General features: G+C 50.4%; 3 protein-coding genes across 6 annotated transcripts in view; 1 reads left to right on the top strand and 2 right to left on the bottom strand.

Moving 5' to 3' along the window:
• The window catches only part of IFT172 (intraflagellar transport 172), a 38,631-nt gene extending 34,042 nt beyond the window's left edge, over positions 1–4,589 (top strand). The window contains exons 36-48 of the mRNA XM_088841259.1: positions 133–231; positions 409–518; positions 645–708; positions 807–893; positions 1,193–1,309; positions 1,867–1,977; positions 2,243–2,362; positions 2,867–2,962; positions 3,184–3,243; positions 3,329–3,427; positions 3,731–3,884; positions 4,088–4,179; positions 4,401–4,589. Coding sequence (XP_088697385.1) covers positions 133–231; positions 409–518; positions 645–708; positions 807–893; positions 1,193–1,309; positions 1,867–1,977; positions 2,243–2,362; positions 2,867–2,962; positions 3,184–3,243; positions 3,329–3,427; positions 3,731–3,884; positions 4,088–4,179; positions 4,401–4,490 — 1,299 coding nt within the window. The 3' untranslated portion in view covers positions 4,491–4,589. The remainder of the gene's footprint in view (positions 1–132; positions 232–408; positions 519–644; positions 709–806; positions 894–1,192; positions 1,310–1,866; positions 1,978–2,242; positions 2,363–2,866; positions 2,963–3,183; positions 3,244–3,328; positions 3,428–3,730; positions 3,885–4,087; positions 4,180–4,400) is intronic.
• A 30-nt stretch (positions 4,590–4,619) lies between these two features.
• On the bottom strand, positions 4,620–6,340 carry KRTCAP3 (keratinocyte associated protein 3). 4 transcript variants are annotated; one of them, XM_055399467.2, is made up of 7 exons: positions 6,190–6,335; positions 5,865–6,049; positions 5,711–5,770; positions 5,315–5,521; positions 5,053–5,187; positions 4,835–4,948; positions 4,620–4,716 (listed from the first exon to the last, which is right to left on the bottom strand). In XM_055399467.2, exons 1-6 carry the CDS (start codon positions 6,215–6,217, stop codon positions 4,841–4,843), a joined length of 723 nt encoding a protein of 240 aa, XP_055255442.1. In that variant the 5' UTR covers positions 6,218–6,335; the 3' UTR covers positions 4,620–4,716; positions 4,835–4,840. The 4 variants fall into 4 exon arrangements, 2 of the variants coding, with proteins under 2 accessions (XP_055255442.1, XP_055255441.1); XM_055399466.2 differs by having other exon boundaries at positions 4,620–4,713; positions 6,190–6,334; XR_016038552.1 differs by having other exon boundaries at positions 5,053–5,521; positions 6,190–6,340.
• A 34-nt stretch (positions 6,341–6,374) lies between these two features.
• On the bottom strand, positions 6,375–17,993 carry NRBP1 (nuclear receptor binding protein 1). Its single transcript, XM_088841258.1, has 18 exons — positions 17,846–17,993; positions 14,802–15,031; positions 14,138–14,260; positions 13,847–13,948; positions 12,840–12,929; positions 12,657–12,697; positions 12,185–12,279; positions 10,614–10,697; positions 10,398–10,456; positions 10,138–10,236; positions 8,403–8,535; positions 8,112–8,217; positions 7,919–7,969; positions 7,687–7,822; positions 7,456–7,509; positions 7,311–7,374; positions 6,994–7,049; positions 6,375–6,916 (listed from the first exon to the last, which is right to left on the bottom strand). Exons 2-18 carry the CDS (start codon positions 15,009–15,011, stop codon positions 6,812–6,814), a joined length of 1,608 nt encoding a protein of 535 aa, XP_088697384.1. The 5' UTR covers positions 15,012–15,031; positions 17,846–17,993; the 3' UTR covers positions 6,375–6,811.
• Positions 17,994–19,750: the final 1,757 nt, after the last annotated feature.

Here is a 19,750-nt window from a genome sequence, read left to right as displayed (position 1 = left end):
TTTGCCCCAGAGGGCGGAAGGTGAGGGAAAAGGCAAGAAAGTTGGCATCTGGAGGTAAAAATAGAGCAGGTCGAGGACCCCTGGGCAGTATTTGTCTCTCTGCCCACTTCCATCTTCTGCTCAACCACTCAGGCAGCTGAACTCTCCATCAAGTTTCTACCTCCCCCACGCAGTCTGGAAGTAGTTCGGGCTGTGGGACCCCAGCTGATTGGAATTGGAAAGCACAGTGCAGTAAGTAGGGTCCTGGGACCGAACAGAAATAGATTCCCCAGAGATGGGTAGAAGCCGTGTGAAGTGGGGGGTGGGGGGTCTCCTGGTGGGCTTGGCATGCATTTCTGTTTCCCCAGAGTTTCCAGGAGGGAAGGAGGGGAGAGAGACATCTCCAGTCTCAGATTTTCCCCTCTGCAGGCTGCAGAGCTCTATCTGAACCTGGACCTCGTCAAGGAAGCGATCGATGCTTTCATTGAGGGTGAGGAATGGAACAAGGCCAAACGTGTAGCTAAGGAGCTAGATCCCCGGTAAGCTCATGACCCCTTCTCACTGGAAATTCTTTTACTTCCTTTTGTAAAGACTGGGAGGAAGTTCTCATGAGAAGGGTGTGCTTCTGGGGCTTTGATGTGCAAGCTTTCTGCATCCCTTCACAGGTATGAAGACTATGTGGACCAGTGTTATAAAGAGTTCCTCAAGAGCCAGGGCAAAGTGGACTCGGTGAGACTGGCACAGGCAGCAGAAGGCGAGCACAGGGAGGCTCAGAGACTTTCCCTCTTCTTCCCTCGTGTAACTCTGTCTTTTTAACTGGTCCATAGCTAGTGGGTGTGGACGTGGTGGCTGCTTTGGACCTCTATGTGGAGCAGGGCCAGTGGGACAAGTGCATTGAAACAGCCACCAAGCAGGTACTTGTCCCTTCCTCCCACACCAGTCCCTCTGGGTATTTCCTCTGACTCCCCACCTGTCCCAGAGAGTCTCTCTTCCTCCAAAGCCCAAACCCCAAAGATCCCTAATCAGCATTGGAGAGCTCAGTCTTCATGCTGTGACATCAGGTCAGAGCATGGCACGCACATGCCCTTCACCTCCTAAACACATCCATGGCCTCAAGTCAGGACCCCACCCTCAAGGACTCAAGTTATGACCCCACCCTCACAGCCTGGTCTGACCCCAACTTCCCCCTGATTTTCCTGCACCCCTCAAACAGAACTACAAGATTCTGCACAAATACGTGGCGTTGTATGCAACTCACCTGATCCGGGAGGGTGGCTGTGCCCAGGCACTGGCCCTGTATGTGCAGCACGGAGCCCCTGCCAACCCACAGGTACCAGCCTGCTCCTCAGGGTGAACGTTTCCCCAAAGAAATTCTTACCTTCTCCTCGACAGCTGCTAACCCCACTCAGGATCTGTCTTCTCAAAGGATTCCTTCATTAGAGAGTGTCATGCCCAGAGACTCCACCCAGGCTCTTCTGAACTGCACAGCCTCTCTGGAGGATTTACCCTCTGAAGGCTAACACAGGGAACAGTCTTTCAGAGCTGAGCCCTGCACACACCTCGAGGGCCTGACTAACTTCCTCTAGAGTGTGAACACCCCTCTCCTGTCTGAGCATCACAGCTCTCCGGGGTTATGCTGTTAACACTGTGACTGTGCATTCACAGTCACACATCTGCCCACACCCACAGAGCACCCGTTAGGAAGAAGTGGGTGTTTTCTTACCCTCCTCCTTTCTCTTCCCTGAAAAACAGCACTTTCTCCAGCAGCGTCCCGTAGCTCCTCCACACGCCATTTCCAGCCCAGTCTTCCTCTTTGGCCCCACTTCCCTGACTTTCTCTTGTAGTTGTATTCCTCTCGCTCAGTTCCCCTTCCCCCTCTGCCTCCAGAACTTCAACATCTACAAAAGGATCTTCACGGACATGGTGAGCTCTCCTGGGACCAACAGTGCCGAGGCCTATCACAACTGGGCTGACCTCCGGGATGTCCTCTTCAACCTGGTGAGGAAGCCGGGTGGACAGGAGTGGGAAGGCTGCTCGGTCCACCTGGGCCTGCCCTCGTCTCTCCTTTGACACCCAGAATCTTTCACCCTCAAGCTCTGCCTTCCTCTGGGCAGCTGTCCATTGACCACTCTGGCCCTCCCTGGCACTCCTCTGACCCACCCTCAGGCTCTACCTTCCTCTGTCCAGACGGCTGACTGTTGACCACTCTGGCTCTGGCACTCCTCTGACCCCTGACCCAGGCTGTGTATTCCTCCCGCTCTAGTGTGAAAACCTGGTGAAGTCCAGTGAGGCCAACTCTCCAGCCCACGAAGAGTTCGAGACCATGCTGTTGATTGCTCATTACTACGCCACCCGCTCCGCAGCCCAGAGCGTCAAAGAGCTGGTGAGATGGAGCAGGGAGGGGCACTCAGCTTCAAATGTGTGAAGCTGAATGAATACAAGTCCAGGACAGTCTCAAGCTTGGCCCACTTCTCTCCTAGTCTCTCTTCCATTTAAAGAAATCTTTAGCCCTTGCTGAGATGGTTTCCTTTCTGTATCCCTTTGACCTTCTTAGGGCTCTGTGCCCACACAGCTCCAGCCTCCTTATGCTCAAACATTCCAATTCTATGATTTCTGCATTGACCTCTTATAATAGATACCTACTTTTAGCTTATTCACGATACAATATTGAGTTACTGTAGTCGGATGATGGAATTCTAGAGGTGGGAGGAAATAACCTAGACCCAGTTCTCTTGTACAGATGAAAAAAACTCAGACCATGACCCAGAGCCATTTAATATTGATCGCTGATCTTCTGGTTCTATGGCTGCTTTAGTTATAAGATCATTGGTCTGGTAGCTCAGTCACTATAGTGCCAGAATCATAATGCTTTAACTTTAATTCACAGGAAACTGTAGCTGCCAGGCTTTCTGTTTCACTCTTGCGTCACACCCAACTACTACCTGCAGATAAGGCCTTCTATGAAGCAGGCATTGCTGCCAAGGTGAGCAATAGGGCCAACCAGGGGTGGCCGAGGAGAGAAGGAAGTAAAAGTTGGAAGGTAGACTGTCCCAGCTGCTCAAATTAGAGCAGAGCTGAGTGTGGGGCTAATGTCGTGGAGGATACCATTTTCCTCCATCTTCCTGGATTCTCCCCCCTGCATCCTGGAAAAACAACAGCCAAGGCCAGCTGCTCACTCTTACTGACAACATTTCTCTATTGCAGGCAGTTGGCTGGGAGAACATGGCCTTCATCTTCCTCAACCGCTTTTTGGATCTGACTGATGTGAGTAGGGCAGTTGTGCCCAGAAGTTGTAAGGTTTGGCCTGTCACAAGCTGTGCCCATCTCATGGCTGCCCGCTCTGCCACAGGCAATTGAAGAAGGGACCCTGGACGGCCTTGACCACTCTGACTTTCAGGACACAGACATTCCCTTTGAGGTGCCACTCCCAGCCAAGCAGCATGTCCCGGTAAGGTCACAGAAACAGGAGGCCTCAAGAGCATGCCTGCACTGGAAGGGAGGACACTCTTAAGGATGGTCCTCCCAACACTCTAATGGCATCAGAGAGCAATGTCTTTGGAAGGGCCCCAGCCCTCACTATTCCTTCAGTGAAAGTAGAAGCAGAGGAAAAAGCTAAGGCTGCGATTGGCCGCCAATGCAAGGAGTTTCATTCGTGGGTGAAAGATGGTACATGGGATGACAGCTTAGCAAACCCCTTCCTTATCACCCTCCACTTGCCCTGCCCTGTGTGAAGCTGCTCTGTCCTTCCCAGGAGGCTCAGCGAGAAGAGGTTCGAGACTGGGTTCTCACAGTCTCAATGGACCAGCGGCTGGAGCAGGTTCTACCTCGGGATGAGCGTGGGGCCTATGAGGCTTCCCTGGTGGCGGCCAGCACTGGGGTTCGGGCTCTGCCCTGCCTCATTACAGGTACAGGACCCTAGAGCACCATATTCTGTTCTGGGTGGAAAGGAGGGGGAAACAGCAGGATCCAGAAACTGTTTTACTGTGATTCAGCAAAGGATGCAGAAGACAAGAACATCCTACTTTCTACCCCCTCACTTGCTCTTTGTTATTCCCTCTCAATCCCTCTCGTACTCCAATTCATCTTTTACTCTCCTTCCAACCCCCAGGATACCCCATTCTGAGGAACAAAATTGAATTTAAGCGGCCAGGGAAGGCAGCTAACAAGAAGAACTGGAACAAGTTCCTTATGGCTATCAAGGTTAGAGAGGAAGGCTTGAGGGATGAGGGCAGGGAGAACAACACTGAAGACCAACCAGCACCAACCACTGGGGTGGTATGGGGGAGGCGGGGTGGACTGTCAAGAAGGCAGGTGCAGGCCCCACAGCCTGCTCCCCACACTGAGATGGAGCTGGTTTTCCTTATATCGGGAATGTTCTTCCCAGTACTGCTGAGTCCCTCTCGTGCTCTGTTTGCTCACAGACCTCCCACAGCCCCTTGTGCCAAGATGTGCTGAAGTTCATCAGTCAGTGGTGCGGGGGACTGCCCAGCACCAGCTTCTCTTTCCAGTAACTGGGAGAGTCAGTAGGTTCCATCCTTCATTAAAGTCTTGTAAGTAACCGAGACCACTGTATTCTTTGAACAAGGTCACCCCCAACACTAGCCCAGCACCCCTTTCCCCCAAAAGGAAACATAATCAAGTAGAAGAGATGTCCTTTTATTACAGCTGTTACTATATAAACATATCCTAGGGGTCAGTGGAAAACCCTTGTGGACGGAGCCTTCGGACCTGCACCTGCTTGACAGAAGGAAGAGCCTGGTCAGAGGGCCAGCAGCATAGCAAAGGACTCAGCCCAGTTCTAGGCATGCTCCCTACCACTGCCCTTTCCCAGACCACAGTCCTCCTGGCTCATTACCTGGCCCTAAACCCAACTCTTCTGTGAGGTCCGGATTTCTTGCGTTTGGTCCAGTAGCTGCACATTTTCCTGCCATTTACGTTTAGGAAATTCAAGTTCTGTCAGCTCCTCCAGCTACAGAAGAGGGTGGGGTTAGTGCTCCAGCCCTCAGCTATATAATCCAGCGTCTCTTCAACACAGTCTGTGTTGAATGAACCCTTCCTGTTCATCTTCCTTACCTGCTCCTGTAGCCCATCCTTCCTGCAGGGCCCTACCCCACGCAGGGTGAGCGCAGCCACACAGCAGTAACCAGAGAGAGCAGCCTCGGCTGCAGACATGAACACAGAAGGGATCCAGAGAGCCAAGGCTGTGTCCTAAAAGGTGAAGGAAGGGCGGGAGACAAGGAGAGGAAGCCAGGCAGGAGTGGCAAGTGTGGGCAATTAAAGGGCAGGACCCAGGCTCTGTGGACTGCAAAAAAGCTGGGGAGAGAACTGGACTCACATAGATTTTCGTGGGGTCAAAGGGGCAGTCAGCATGTCCAGACCCCTGGTCCAGTGGTACCAAAGGATCCAGCAGTCCTGGGTGGCAGTCGGCAATAAGACGGCGGCCGCCATTGGCCACAGTGAGGGACACAGCCAGGAGGAGGCCCAGGGAGCAGGCAGCAGACAAGAGAAGGTTCACCAGCGCTAGCGCCAGCAGGGCCCAGTGCTGGCAGGGGCAGGAGGTCAGGTTGAGCAGCCTGGGGGGTGGCTGCCTCGCCCACTGACCAGACCCCTCGATTACTCTTATTTGGGGCTCCCTCTCTCACAAAAGACGAAGCTGAATCCGCACCCCCCATCACCACCCTCCCCGCTTCCCTGCCACCAGGCCTCCTCCTTAAAGCTCCAGAAATCTCACCAGTCGTGGGCGAAAAAGATTCCTGGACGCCAAAAGGGCCACAAGTCCCAAGGAAACGCTCTGGAAGAAACGAAACCTGAGGCCCGCGCCGCCCGGCGGCCCCCACCGCCCGCGCCCGGGCCCCGTCCGCCCCGCCCCGCCCCGCCGCGCTCACCAGCAGCCCTGAGCCCACGGAGATGACATTGGCGGTGGTGTACTCCGGGGTGACGGCGCCACGGGGGTTGGCTACGTGCCGCAGGACGGTGCCGTGCAGCACGGCCCCCAGCAGCAGGTTCACGTGGCCCACCAGGATCAGCGCCAGGCCCACCCGCATGAGCCGCCGGGGGCCCCGGGCCGCGTCTGCAAGGCACGGGCGAGGGGGCGCTGAGCCGGCTGAGGAGCCGGAGGCCCCGCACGGCCACCCCAGGTCGGCCACCGACCCGAGGGCGGATCCAGGGTGGGCCCTCGGGGGAAACAGGACCGAAGGGGCCGGAAATTACCGAAAGCACAGAGGCGGCGGCACTTCATCCGGTCCGTCGGCGCTCGCCGCGGGGCAGCTCTTACCTGCCAGCCCCGGCTCCGCCCCCGCACCCCCGCGGGTTCCGCCCGCAGCACGGCACACCTGCGGCCCGGCCTCCGCGCCCCCTGGCGGACAGCGGGACACACCACACACACACTACGCGCGTAGCAAAAAGTAGACTTTTATTACAGCAGCAACTGAGGCGAATCGAATGGCCCCCCGGGGCCACCCCTGCAGCACCACCCTTCTCTCCCGCCCCGTCCGCCCCAGCGGGATGGTAGAACTCAGCTCCCCACGCCCGTGCGCCTCCTTCCACACAGGCTGGGCGGGAGCGGCATTTCGGCTACTAGCCCCCGACTAGAAGGCGGCTGCTGAGAAGGCCAAGGCCCAGGCCCACGTCTGTGCAAAACAAGTAAACAAAGTGCAGAGGGATGGAAGAGAAGGGGAGGGCTGGGGAGGGTGATGCTCAGAACCAGGGAGCCCAGAGCCCTCCTGAATAACAGAGGAGAGCGGGGCTTCACGGGGTAATACTGACTGGGGGGCGGGGCGGGAGCCACAGCCTCTCCGGAGGCCACAGCGCGGAGGGGCCGGGCCGAGTGGCTCTAAGAGGAGACGGTGACAGCGGCTGAGTTGAGGGTGCTGTTCCTGGCGAAATTGAACTTGTTCAGGGTCTCCTCCAGCAGAGAAGTCAGTCGGCTCTGGTCAGCCTGGAGGGGAAGGGTTCAGTGAGATCCGGCCAAGAGGAGACAGCGGAGGAGCCGCCCGGGGAAGGCAGACGCCTCACCTCACTAATGAAGCCCAGCTGCACCAGCTCAGCCGCCAGCTCCGGGATGTTCTCATCTGACAGAGAAACAGGAGAGGGTGAGCACTGTGCGAAACTGAGGGTCGCAGGAGCCCTTCCAACAGCCCCGGCCAGGGGACCCTGGCTAGGACACAAGCAAAACTGTCAAATCAGATCCACCCTCCAGTTTTAGGGGCGAAGATACTCATTCTAAGTGAGTCCGCGTGTTGCTGCCAGGTCACCTTCCCCACCCCTGAATGTGTCCCTCACAGATGAGGCTCACAGACTCTCCCATCCTCTGAGGGACAGGAGAGACTCACTTGGCATCAGGTCACAGCTCAGGTGCCGGTTCAGTTTGTCCTCCAGCTTCAGCAGAAGCGTCAGCTGGAGAATAGGACAGTCAGAAAATGAGGCTCCCCTTCCCCACCCTCTGGCCACCCAGCGCTACACAGCCCTGGGCCTTACGTGGTGTTTGACTCCCTCCTCCACCGACTCAATGTTGCACTGCATCAGCACTACCTAGGGAGAGGAGGCAGAGAGGGTCACAAGAGTAGAGCCCAATGAGCAAAAAGCCCCCAAGAGCTGGGGTTTCTAGCCCACAAGACACAGGTGCCAGGGAGCAGACACACATTCCTATCTTTACAGGACAAAGCCTTATTTGAGATGTCCCTCTCTGCTACACCCACACAGCTGTACCTTGCGGGTCTCCACCTCAGCCGGCTCTGGTGTTGGAGTCTTGACAGAGGGGGGCACCACAGGTGATGTCACCTCCTCCTGCTGCGGCTGCTGGGGCCGAGGCAGCCCAAAGGCAGTCAGGGGGTAGATCCCATTCCTAAATGGAGATCAGACAGGTCAGATGGGCTCTGGATGCCTTCGGACACCCACCCCTACCTTCTAAAGCAAGTATTTTTTCTTATTCTTCTCTCACCTGACATCTTCAAGGAATTTATCCAGTTCCAGAGCTGGAGACTGAGAGTACCTGGAGAAAAAAAAAAAAGAAGATGGAAGGAAAGAAGCATAATAGCAGGTTCAACCATTCCCAGAGAAAGGACAGCTGACGGAAACCGCCAGGTGGGAGTGACCCATCTGTCCCTTTCAGAACCTCTCAGCCAGTTACTCACAGAGTCTGAACTGGTTCTCTTCCTGGTCCTGCAGGGATTTCAGCCAGTACAGCACTGGTATCCATGTTTTTGGTGATCTCCTCCAGAGCATTCTCTGGGATCATGTCTGGAGGGCAAGATGGAATGGGAAGTTATGGAAGGATAGTTAAGATTAATATTATAGAAGGCACAGGGGTCCTGGGGGAGGGTGGGAAAGAATCCTTTTGGAAGTAGAAGAGGAAAAAGAACATGCCAGTGAGAGTTACAAGGCTCCAGACTGGAAAAAAATTCTTAGGAGGGTCAAGGACTCACGCTGGTGTCCCACAATGCAGTGGGCAGCAAGGAGTTTGAGCGAGGGCACTTCAAACAGTGCTGGGTGAAACAGAAGTTCTCTGGCTGTTGGTCTGCGAGCAGGCTCAGACTGCAGGCACTTTTGAATGAACTCCTAGAAAAGGGAACAAGGGAGTGGAGCAGGCATCTGGTAAGCAGCCCACTGTGTTTGTCTTTATCTCTCTCACTATATCTAGCACAAGACTTTGTTCATACTAGGTGCTCAGCAATGGCTAAGGCAACAAATTGCTAAATGCATTTGAAAAGACTTTGAAAACTATAATGTATATGAAATATCATTCACCATCTTTCTGATTTTAATTATTTTGCTTCCTAGCCACAAGCTTTCTCTTTCCTTTGCTGTTCAAACTTATGATATCTTTTTCCTTATTTTCTATCTCTCTGCTTTATTAGCCCACTCACTGTCTACCTTCTTCTCCAACTCTCGCCAAATTTACCTCTCTCTTCCCAAACTCATCCACTGTGGACAGTAATATTCACCATCTTTTTATTTCACAAGCCTACTATCACAATTTTCTTTGTCCACTACATCATTTATTCACTGGATTTCCCTATGTTTCTCTAACCCCTACTTATTTACCTCTCCTAGGTCCCATGACAATTAACCTGCTTTCCTCCTTTCCCTGTGGAAGGCCAAAAAGCCATACACCTAATCTTTTACTTGAACACTGCACCCTGAAACTGAACTAGAAACTTATTCCACACTAGCCTCAAGATCCCACTAGTCTTCCTTCTTTTCTCTTCGGTCCCTTTTAAATGCATGTAATGACGTACAGTGGCTCAGGTTAAAGCATCTGCCTCCAAGGCGGGAGACCCGGGTTCGATCCCTGGGTCGGGAAGATCCCCTGGAGAAGGAAACGGTAACCCACTCCAGTATTCTTGCCTGGAGAATCCCATGGACGGAGAAGCCTGTAGGCTACAGTCCACAAGGTCGCATAGAGTCAGACACGACTGAGTGACGGAACGGAACGGAACTGAATGGAATGACGTACAAACTAACCTCCTCTTTGGACCTTTCTTCCCAGACTCTACTCACCATATCTATTACCCAATTCAAAACCCTGATATCTTTTCAATCTCAGCTCATTTATTTCAGGATACTTTCCCTAACTGTATAAATATAAAACCCCAAATGACTGGTTTGAGCAATTCACACTGATTAATTTGTTTAAAAATATCAAGATGGTTGTTTAAGAGTATTTATCCATTACCTGAGGTAACCATCAAATCAGTTTGCCTTCATGTAGAGATACCTAAGTTAACATACAACCTTAAGACTCAACCTTATTACCCATCTTAAACCCCTGACCTGAGAGAGAGAGAGAGAATGTGTATGTGTATCAAAAACACCTAGGGAAATGCTCACTACTTTGCCTTTCTGCTTTATATTCTCTTGCTCTTAGAAGAGAGCATATTCCCAGCGGGTGAAGTCAAAGTCGCTCAGTCATGTCTTACTCTTTGCGACCCCATGGACTATACAGTGCATGGAATTCTCCAGGCCAGAATACTGGAGTAGGTAGCCTTTCCCTTCTCCAGGGGATCTTCCCAACCGAGGGATTCAACCCAGGTCTTCGGCATTACAGGCGGATTCTTTATCAGCTGAGCCACAAAGGAAGCCCGCCCAGTGGCTAGAAGGAAGAAGAACCTAAAAACATTTCAAAGTCTGTTAAGGAGAAGTGATCCTAAAGATCCTCACCCTCTGTAATGGGTCTTCTAGAAGCTGAATGGCACTGCTGATGGCTTCCTGTGGCACATATGAGGACTCTCCATTGCCCTGAATCTCCAACACTGCCATCTGCAGAGAGAGGGAATAAAAAGGAAAAAAAGAGACCTAAGAAACCTCAGTGTTTCCACAATCACTCCCCCAGACCAGTTACCTCTCTTGTCAACCCTCCATTTCCCCTTCTGACTTCTCATTTGACCCCTTCCCACTACCCAGCCTTCTGGTCTCCTCACCTCCAGTGCACACATGCCAAAGGAGTAGATGTCCACTGCTGTTGTCACATTAGTGACTTCTAGGGAAAACAGAGCAGCTTTGGTCAATCAGAGATTTGGGGCAGGGCATGCCAGTAGAGAAGGACAGCGGTTTCAGTTATGTTACCGCTGACCCTAAGGTTATAAACGGGAGAATCTGGGGGATGGGCACAGGGCAGAGAAACTGAGATGCCTCACCTCCATATTCCGGTGCAAAGAAGTGGAGGTTCTTTTGCTCTTCCCGACAAGTCTTCACATGATTGTTGATAGTGTCAGGAGCCACTGGGAGTAGGGGAGATACCCACAATCTGACCACCGTCAACAAAGCACAGCTTTGCTCCAGAGAGAGGCCCCCAAAAGACAAATTCTCTCCCAAAGTCTCTAACCCTCAACAGGCATAAACTGAGTCCTTTCCCATCAAGAAGTCCAGACTAATAAACATGAACACCACCTACCTCCCCTTTCTCAATCTACCACTTATCTAAGGTCCCTAACTCAGTAGCAGCAAAAGCTCCACACTAAACTAACAGGTACCTAGGGGCTTTGGGCTGGCAAGGTACAACACTGCCTAAGGAAAAGCTTTCACTTGTGACCTGCTTACCAGCCCCAAAGCCCAGGTACATCTAACCCCTGATCTCATGAAAATGTTTGGTCTAGTTCTTTCATCCACCCTGCATACAGCATAAAAACACTGGCAGCCCTTCCTAATCTGGAACAATTAAGAGACCTCAGAAACTAGGATGAAGATGGGCAAAAAGGATCAACATACAACCATAAGAAGGAGAGCCTCCTTCTTATCCACCTTAACTGACTGAAACTTAAAACGAGCTCAAAATTGAACCAATAAAGTTTCACTTGGAATCCACCAAAAACTTTAGACCCCTGCTCTACCCTCAACACTGCCTGCCACAGGGCGGAACGAGGAACCAGGGCCAGGCCCAGTTTGGACTCACTCGGATCATAAACAATGACTACAAGTCACAGAGGGTCTGGGAGCACAGTATGACTTAAGGAACCAGCCTGATGATAAGGGGGGAGTAAGAATCCAGGACATAAGTGACCAGCCAGGCAGAATCCAGAGGAAACAAGCGGTTATGGAAGGGCAAGCAAGCGAAGGGTTGGTAGGGCAGAAGCCAAGCAGGCATAATTAGGCAGGGGGACAGGGTTTGCTCCCACGACTGCATGCACTGGGCAGCCGCAAAGGGGAGCAGAGGAAGCACAAACAGTGCCCCACGTAGGGCAGAGGGGGCTCTCACCATTAGCAAAAATCCTATGAAAGACTGTTGGGAACAGAGCAGCCCGTAAGCGGGAGGGAGGAAAACAGAGAAAAGTTGTGAGCGATGGAGCAGCCAAGCCCCAGACAAATGGACACAAAACAACACACAGACACGGCACACAGAAATGTTAAACACTGCACACATGTACACAGCAAATGAAAGCACTCACAGCAGGCACAGCCTGGAACCTCCGTTGGTAGGTCTAGCCCCAGGGGCTCAAGTCAGACCTTACACCCAACTTTGCCCTTTCCCAACCTTCTATCGAGATCTCTGTATTAACCCCAAGTTTCCTCCAGAAAAGTTCAAGATTAGGCCCTACCCCTTTTTCCACTACTTAACTGGCCTCTCTATAAATTGCCCCTAGTAAGGTCCTTTCTCTTATCACTAGCCCACACCTCAGGATTTTGCTCTTTACCCCCATTCCTTTCATCTTACCCCCATGGTTCCCAAATTCCCGAGGCTCCCCTGCCCAGAACCTCTCCCTCCCCTCACCAGAGCCAATCTTGATGAGTCCGTTGTGCTGGATGAAGATGGTGTCACAGGTCAGGTTCCCATGGATGATGGGGGGGTCACACGAGTGCAGGTAGCTGTGGGGGCACTGGGCTGTTAGAGGGGCCAGTGGGAAATTAGGGCAGGGGGAACCCAAGGGTTAAGAAGAGCAAGGGCCTGGTCTCCTGCTGGTCATCACAAAGGTAATACCCACACTCTGAATCTCTATTATGCCTGATGAGTTAAATAGCTGGATAAGAACTAGGAGAAAGAGGTGGGAGACAGTATCATGGTCAAGGCATTGGGATGAACCCTTTAAAAGACCCATAGGGGCCTAATCTTGAGAATATGGTTCAAAGAAAGTGGGGAAGAAAAGAAGTGGGGCAGAAAAGAACGGCAGAGTATTGTCCTGAAATTTGTTTGGAGGAACTAATCAGGAATAAATATGAGAAAGACACTACCAGATCGTGCTTACCTTAGAGCAGAGAGGATTTGTGTGCACCAACGCTTCCAAGCCTGGAACAGAGTTTGATCCAAGGGTCAGCAGTTATCCACTCTCTTCACCCTCCACAGTTCCCTCCATCCCTTTCCTGATCAGCTTCATAATCTTTGTAAACTTCCAAACCAGCCTAAAGCTTTGTCTGCTCTCTCTCTGTACCTTTTCATTCATAGTCTTGTGGTTTTTTTTGGTCTTCTTCAGAAATTGCTTAAGACTCCCAGATGACATGTATTCTGTGATAAAAATGACCTGGAGAGGCAGAACACACAAATAAAGCCTTACAACAGAAATGATCTCTTATCTAGGTAACTTTTATATGACATACATGTAAAATTTGGAAGTCTGGTGTTTTTCTTTTTTCCATCTCCCATCCCATCCCACCCCTCTAGGTTGTCACAGAGCACCAGGTTGGGCTCCCTGTGTCACACAGCAAATTCCCACTGGCTATCTCTTTTATACATGATAATGTGTATGTTTCCATGCTACTCTCTCAATTCGTCCCACCCTCTCCTTCCCCTACTGTGTCCACAAGTCTGCTCTCGATGTCTGAGTGGAAGCCTTGTATTTTTAATAGTTTCTCTCTTTTGCTCTTAGTATTACTTCCTTAGATTTAATAGGGCAATGAAAATTACTGAGCAATATGAGCTATGTCAAGGAAGAAACAAAAATTCACTCATTTTTGTCCTGACTATAACCAGACAAAAGGCACAGGTAATAGTCATAGGCATACCCTTGGACTGCAAGAAGATGAAACCAATCAATCCTAAAGGAAATCAACCCTGAATATTCACTGGAAGGGCTGGTGCTGAAGCTGAAGCTCCAATACTTTGGCCACCTGATGCGAAGAGCTGACTTACTGGAAAAGACCCTGATGCTGGGAAAGACTGACGCCAAGAGAAGGAGGTGACAGAGGATGAGATGGTTGGATGGCATCACTGACTCAAAGGACGTAAGTCTGAGAAAACTTGGAGATAGTGAAGGACAGGGAAGCCTGGTGTGCTGCAGTTCATGAGGTCGCAAAGAGTCGGACACAACTTAGGGACCAAACAGCAACATCTCACCACCAGCTGATTTCAGCTCTGTTTCAATACTACCTTTTTCTGAATGTAAAAAGAACAATAAATGTAGCTAGTCTGTTTCCATTAAGCTCAGGAAAAAGTTCTTACCCTGGCCTTGTTCTCTTTAATGTCAGCCCAATACTTATGAAACTTGACAATGTTGAGATGTTCCAACTGAATCAGATTATCAAACACAGCACGGACCTTTTCCTGGAAGCAGGAGAGACACTGGGATTACAATGTTCAGAAAGCATTATCATCCTAAAAAGCCATTTCCTGTCCCCACTAAAAATGATCTAACCCCAACATACTCTTCTCCTAGTAGCTTCCCAACATCAATTCCTCTTTAACACCAGCATTCTAACAACCCACAGGCTGCATCCTTTCACCATTGCTTACCTCCTGCAGCTTGTAGTTCTTGCGCTCTGAGAACTGTACCTCATTCCACACAACCTCTACACCCTCCTCTGTATCCATGGCCAGGTATGCGCTGTCAATACCTGGTACATTCCGCTGATTAACCTGAGAAGAAATTCAAATGAAAGGGAATTAAAGTTACCACATGAACTGTCTATTGTAATACTCCATACGATCATCTTCTCCCTGCCTCTGACCTGTTCAAGTCTGGTCTGCCCCTTTGAGACTCTGTCCCTCCACTTCTCACCTCTTAGAATTCACTATGAAGTAACACTCCCACTGTGTTGTGCTGTACTTAGTTGCTCAGTCATGTCCAATTCTTTGCGACCCATGAACTGTAGCCCACCAGGCTCCTCTGTCCATGGGGATTCTCCAGGCAAGAAAACTGGAGTGGGTTGTCATGCCCTCTTCCAGGGGATCTTCCCAACCCAGGAAGCAAACCCAGGTCTCCCGCATTGCAGGCAGATTCTTTGCCATCTGAGCCAGCAGGGAAGCCCGAGAATACTGGAATGGGTAGCCTATCCCTTCTCCAGGGGATCTTCCTGACCCAGGAATCGAACCGGGGTCTCCTGCCTTGTAGGCGGATTCTTTACCAGCTGAGCTACCAGGGAAACAACACTCCTACTAAACACTCCCACTGCCTTACCTCTTCTCGCCTCTTCTGCCAGCGCCCACAGGGTGACTCTTCCAAGATCTCAGACTCATCTTCACTTTCTTCTTCTTCCTCTGGGGAAGCAGCCGAGGTTGTGGAGGTCACAGGAGGTGACACTGACGTCAAGCCAGGAGTTGAGGATGAGGATTCTACCTTTGGGTCCGAACCACTGCTGAGTACTGTCTGGGGTTCGCCTTCCGACATGCTGGAACAAACACTCAGGCCTGCATTGGTTGGAGCAAGGGTGAAGGGAGAAGGTGGAGAGGCTTAGAATAGATTCTATAAAGATTCCATCCTAACAACCTAATCTGGGGTTTAAAAGTAAATAAAACATACGCTTCCCCTGTTTCCTTTAAGTTCAAAATCAGAATTAGTCCTGTATGAACCCTAAACATTAACTACTCTCCTAGTCTGGAGAAGGGGAGCTATCTCGGCTGACGATGACTCACCCAGGTCAGTGACCAACTGAAGTATACATCAAGCTTAAAGAATATGCTGCTATGCATAAACATGTTAATAAACATATTTTATCATGTAAAAAGATGATTCACCCAAGACTGGCAAACGAAAGATTTATGGTTGTACAACTTATGTTTAGTAAGGTCCAAATGGAACAGGAAAATCAGGGGCCTCATTCCTTCTCAGCAAATACCTACCCAATAGCCTTCCCTTTGAATTCACATCTACCTCATCTGCACTATGCTCAAGAACCAAGCTACACAGGCACTATGCAGGGCAGATGACTCCAGATCCCCAAATGTTCCAATGAACCAGCTCGAGAGTTAGAGCTGTAGTATTCTCAACCAATTTGTCCAACTGAAACCCTAAAATGATTTATTCCACTTGGACTAACCCTGGCATCCACTCTCCATCCCTCCTATGCACAGAATAAGCCTGCCAGTCCATGATGAGGCTACCCTTGGGCCAGGTAACTGGCAGTGGTTAGTGACTTCATTCCTGATGACCTCACCTTCCCTGTGATGTGAGTATGGCAAATGGGTGGGTACTGGTTAGCAACATTTTTTTTCTATTCACTCATTCAACAAATGTTTATTAAGCACCTATTGTGGGCCAAGCACTTAGCTAGGTGCTTGAGATACCACAGTGAACAATATAAATAAGATGCCAACACTCATAAAGCCTAAATTTAAGGCACAGCTAAGATTTTAATCTTTCAGTTTTCATTTCATTCACATGGCTCAAAGGCTCCATCCTTTGAGGCACTGGATCTGACACAGGTATCCCTTTTAAGCACAAATAATTCAAGACAAAGCCATTACAGGAAAAGTACTATATTACACTAAATAGTGTATAGTATTATACATGGACATGGCTTCTTGAAAAAAAAGAATTCTCAAAAGCTAAATGTCACGAAATTCAGAGAGTCATAGGACAACTGCTGAATGTTATTACATATCTCTAAAAATGAAGGCTGTCAAGAAGTTGGAACCTGTGTGTGCTGGGCTCAAGGGGATGCTCCCCATGATGAAAATATCCTGTAGATTTGCTCCTGTAAGTCGGTTCAAAATACAGAAGCTTCTGATCAGGATCTTTTGAAAAGCCCTCACTTCTTTTTAAAACTCAGATGGCCTCTTCTGCTCATCTCTGCCACCAACCTACACTATGTTTAACTCAAGTCAGGAGATTTCCTTGGTCTTTTTACAAGTTTTTTTTCATTTTGGAGGAGATTTTTATTAGATGACATTCCAGTAAATATCAGAGAGCAACAAAGCACTACACAGAAAATCTGGCAAGATGCTTTTTCACCTGTTTTTTTCTCAGTCCTTGCCTATCATGGATTTCAATCAATAGTTTTAGTAATCTACCAGAAAATTCAAGTTACAGATCATTTTCCTTCTCCCCCTGAAAAGTAGCTAAAAGCTCACAGGGATTACTTTCTAGGGTAACTTTATTTATAGAATGTATACTGAATCTGAACAGCTAAGGAAAGTTCCCAGCTACATTATAAGAAATATCAGTGGAATTGTAATACAGGAAGTCTGTGGCCAGTGGGCTCTAAAGAAACTTCTGGACCCAGGGCACAGACAGTTAATCCACAGTATGGCACAAGATGCCAAACCTTCATCAGTCATAGACGCTCTTCGAATGTGCTTGTCTTCTCCCTCCCCAAACTCTCCCCAGTAGGCAAGATGATGGCAATGCCCAAGAATCTCCAGGACCCCTCCTGCTGATGAAGAAACCTTCGCAACGCTGGGAGTTTTTGTCTCAGGGTCAGTCGTTCAGAAATTTAAATGAAACCACAGACGGAAAAAGGGAATCTCCTCGCCGCCTCCAGCCACCCCAAGATGCACAGTTTTCACTTCTGAGCCGTGCAGGTAAAACACTGCAAAGTTTTTCATTTTTTGGAATGCAGCTCCTCAGCATCTCACCTTCTCAGCATCTCAACTCCTCAGCAACAGCTCGCAGGCCACACAGGCCTCTCGCCCGCTCTCATCCTGAGCGGACCGAAAAGGACCTGAGACCTGCAGGACTGACCAGTCAGATAGATATAAACTCGAGGAGGAATTTAACACTCCAACAGGTCGCCTAGCCCGCTGACTGAGAGGGAGCGTCGGGCCCCCACGCAGGCCCTGTAGCCAGCGGCGGCCACCTCACCAGAGGCCGGCCCCGCGGCGCCGTCAGGGGCGCAGGCCACGCCCCCGCGCAGTAGGCGCGCCGGCCCCGCGAGCAGGCGCGGCCCCGACGCTGCGCTTCCGCAGGCCTCCGGGCCTGCGACCGTCGCCCCCGCCCCCGCCGCCGGCCCCGCCTCTCGTCAGGCCAAGTTCTACACGAACGCCGGGGCCTCGCGCCCCGCGCCCGCAGAATTCCGGGCGCCCTGCCGCCACTCGGGGGCAGTCGGGGAGGGTCGGGCAGGAAGTGTGGGGCCGAGGCGGCCCCCCGGCTCCGGCGGACCGGGCCTTGGCCACCGAGTGAGCAGGGCCGCCTCCATACACTCGCCTGCTGGGGTCCCAGATCCGGGCCCTAGAGGCTGATCCTTCAGTCCTCTCGCTGAAACCTTCCCTCCCCTAGGCGCTCACCTCCTGACTCCGCTCCCCGCAGCCTGCGCTTCAGTTCCAGCTCGGGTTCCGTGGCCCCGGATCAGAAAGACTCGCTCACAGCTGCGCTCCGCGGCGCAACCGAACTGCGGGCCCCGCCCTCGCGGCGTCCGGACCAACAGTGGGCGGTGCCGCACTGCCGTTGCGTTTCCATTGGACAGGGCGGCCAGGGTGGGTGGTGCCCAGAGTGTACTGTCGCTCGTAGAGGTAGCCTTCAACCCGGTCTCCTCCCGCTGCGCCTGTCCGGCTGAGACCTCTCGGAGGGATCGGTATTTTCGGTCTCAATGAGGCTCGTCTCTCTGTCTATTCCTCGGTCCGGTCCTGGTGCCCCGGATGATTCTGCTGGGCGAAAGGAAGGCCTTGACCCTTTTCTTGAAGGCGCCATGACAGTTCTAGTACGACTGAAAGACAAAAGGAGCGAAAGACGTAGCCACAATCCGAGAGGAGAGCCCACCCGCTTTCAGTATTTGGGGGTGAGACTGTGCAGGACACCTATTCAGAAAACTTTCTTTAAATTACTGTGTACATTAAAACTGAAAATTAATAGTTAACGCTTCGTAAGTGAATAGTACTGACGTTGGCCAAAACTTCGCAAGAGGTTTTCACAGATGTTATCTCTTTTGGTCCTCATAAGAAATTGAAATTGTCTTTCAGCAGTAGTTGTCAAATGGAAAAATAGTGAATCAGAGGCATTAAGCTATTCACCGAAAGTTGGTAAGAACTAAATTAGGATCCGAAACAGTAAGGTTTATCACAGATTTCCTTGAAAAGATGTTTGGAAAAATTTAGATTGAAGAGAGCCCAAAGGAAAGAAGTGAACTCGGCTCTTAGACACGTATTGTGGAGGGAGAAGGGTGAATCAATCTGTACTTTGGAATGTCATAATCATCAAATTTCACTATCCTTAAAGGGCATCTGTAGTCCTGTTTAACTGATAGAAGATTGGCAAAAGTCTCATTTTCCATCTCTTCACTTCAAAATTTTTAAAATCAAACACTCTTTGTTCTTTGATGCTTTCATCTTTGAAAGAAAGGGCTCCAACACGCTTAGAAATCTGGACCTTGTTATGGATATTTTAAGAAAGCATTTGCCCACCAAATTTAGCATATAATTTCAGGGAGTTGAGGTTAAGAATCTTTGTTCTCATCTCAAAGAAAGAATGTTCCTCCTCCTACCCAGATTAATCTCTTCACTTTGTAAATTCCAAAGCACCGACTACCTGGCCCACAGTAAACATTAAATAGCAGTTGATACTACTATTGCAGTTTCCCATTATCTCCTGTCTGGGTCTTAGTATCATTGACCTTTACCTTTAAACTGTTCGTTCCGTTCCATCCCTCAGTCGTGTCCGACTCTATGCGACCCCGTGGACTGCAGCCTACCAGGCTTCTCCGTCCATGAGATTCTCCAGGCAAGAATACTGGAGTGGGTTACCGTTTCCTTCTCCAGGGGATCTTCCCGACCCAGGGATCGAACCCGGGTCTCCCGCATTGGAGGCAGACGCTTTAACCTACCTTTAAACTAGCTCCTTTCAAATCTGCATAAAGGATCTATTGGCATCCTCAAGCTTTTATTTGTTTTTAACCTTTCATTCATGTTTTCTTTTATTTTTTGCCTAGCTGCGTTCCCCACTGCCCTTGCAGTGGAATTTGAAGTCTTTACCACTAGATTGCCAGAAAAGTCCATTTTCATTCATATTTAAAATGCCCAAGGGGGCTTCTCTGCCAGACCAGGGGTTAAAACTGCCCTTCCAATTCAGGGGGCATGTGTTCCAATCCTGGTCAGGGAACTAAGATTCCCATCGTGTTGCAGCTGTGCTGCCAAAATAAAAATGGTCAAATGTTGCCCGTCTTTATACCACACTATTTTTTATTATCTCTTTTTTCT

Source organism: Moschus berezovskii, chromosome 11, assembly GCF_049115385.1.
Source record: "Moschus berezovskii isolate FMDL1 chromosome 11, NW_MosBer_1.0, whole genome shotgun sequence".
NCBI lineage: Eukaryota > Metazoa > Chordata > Mammalia > Artiodactyla > Moschidae > Moschus > Moschus berezovskii.
The sequence above is the reverse complement of the archived record's forward strand: the minus strand, read 5'-3'. Positions and strand labels throughout refer to the sequence as shown.

Bases quoted from the DNA above. Each gene is read 5' to 3' on its own strand.
- KRTCAP3 (XM_055399467.2), bottom strand. From the start codon at position 6,217: ATGAAGTGCCGCCGCCTCTGTGCTTTCG. The intron at 6,050-6,189 runs GTAATTTCCGGC...CGTGCCTTGCAG, and splicing joins CCGCCGCCTCTGTGCTTTCG to ACGCGGCCCGGGGCCCCCGG. The intron at 4,949-5,052 runs GTAAGGAAGATG...CCTCTTCTGTAG, and splicing joins AGGATGGGCTACAGGAGCAG to CTGGAGGAGCTGACAGAACT.
- NRBP1 (XM_088841258.1), bottom strand. From the start codon at position 15,011: ATGTCGGAAGGCGAACCCCAGACAGTACTCAGCAGTGGTTCGGACCCA. The intron at 8,218-8,402 runs GTGAGTCCTTGA...CTTGCCCTCCAG, and splicing joins CTGCATTGTGGGACACCAGC to ACATGATCCCAGAGAATGCT. The intron at 7,375-7,455 runs GTAAGGCCCAGG...CCTATTCTCCAG, and splicing joins AGGAGGGAGTCAAACACCAC to CTGACGCTTCTGCTGAAGCT.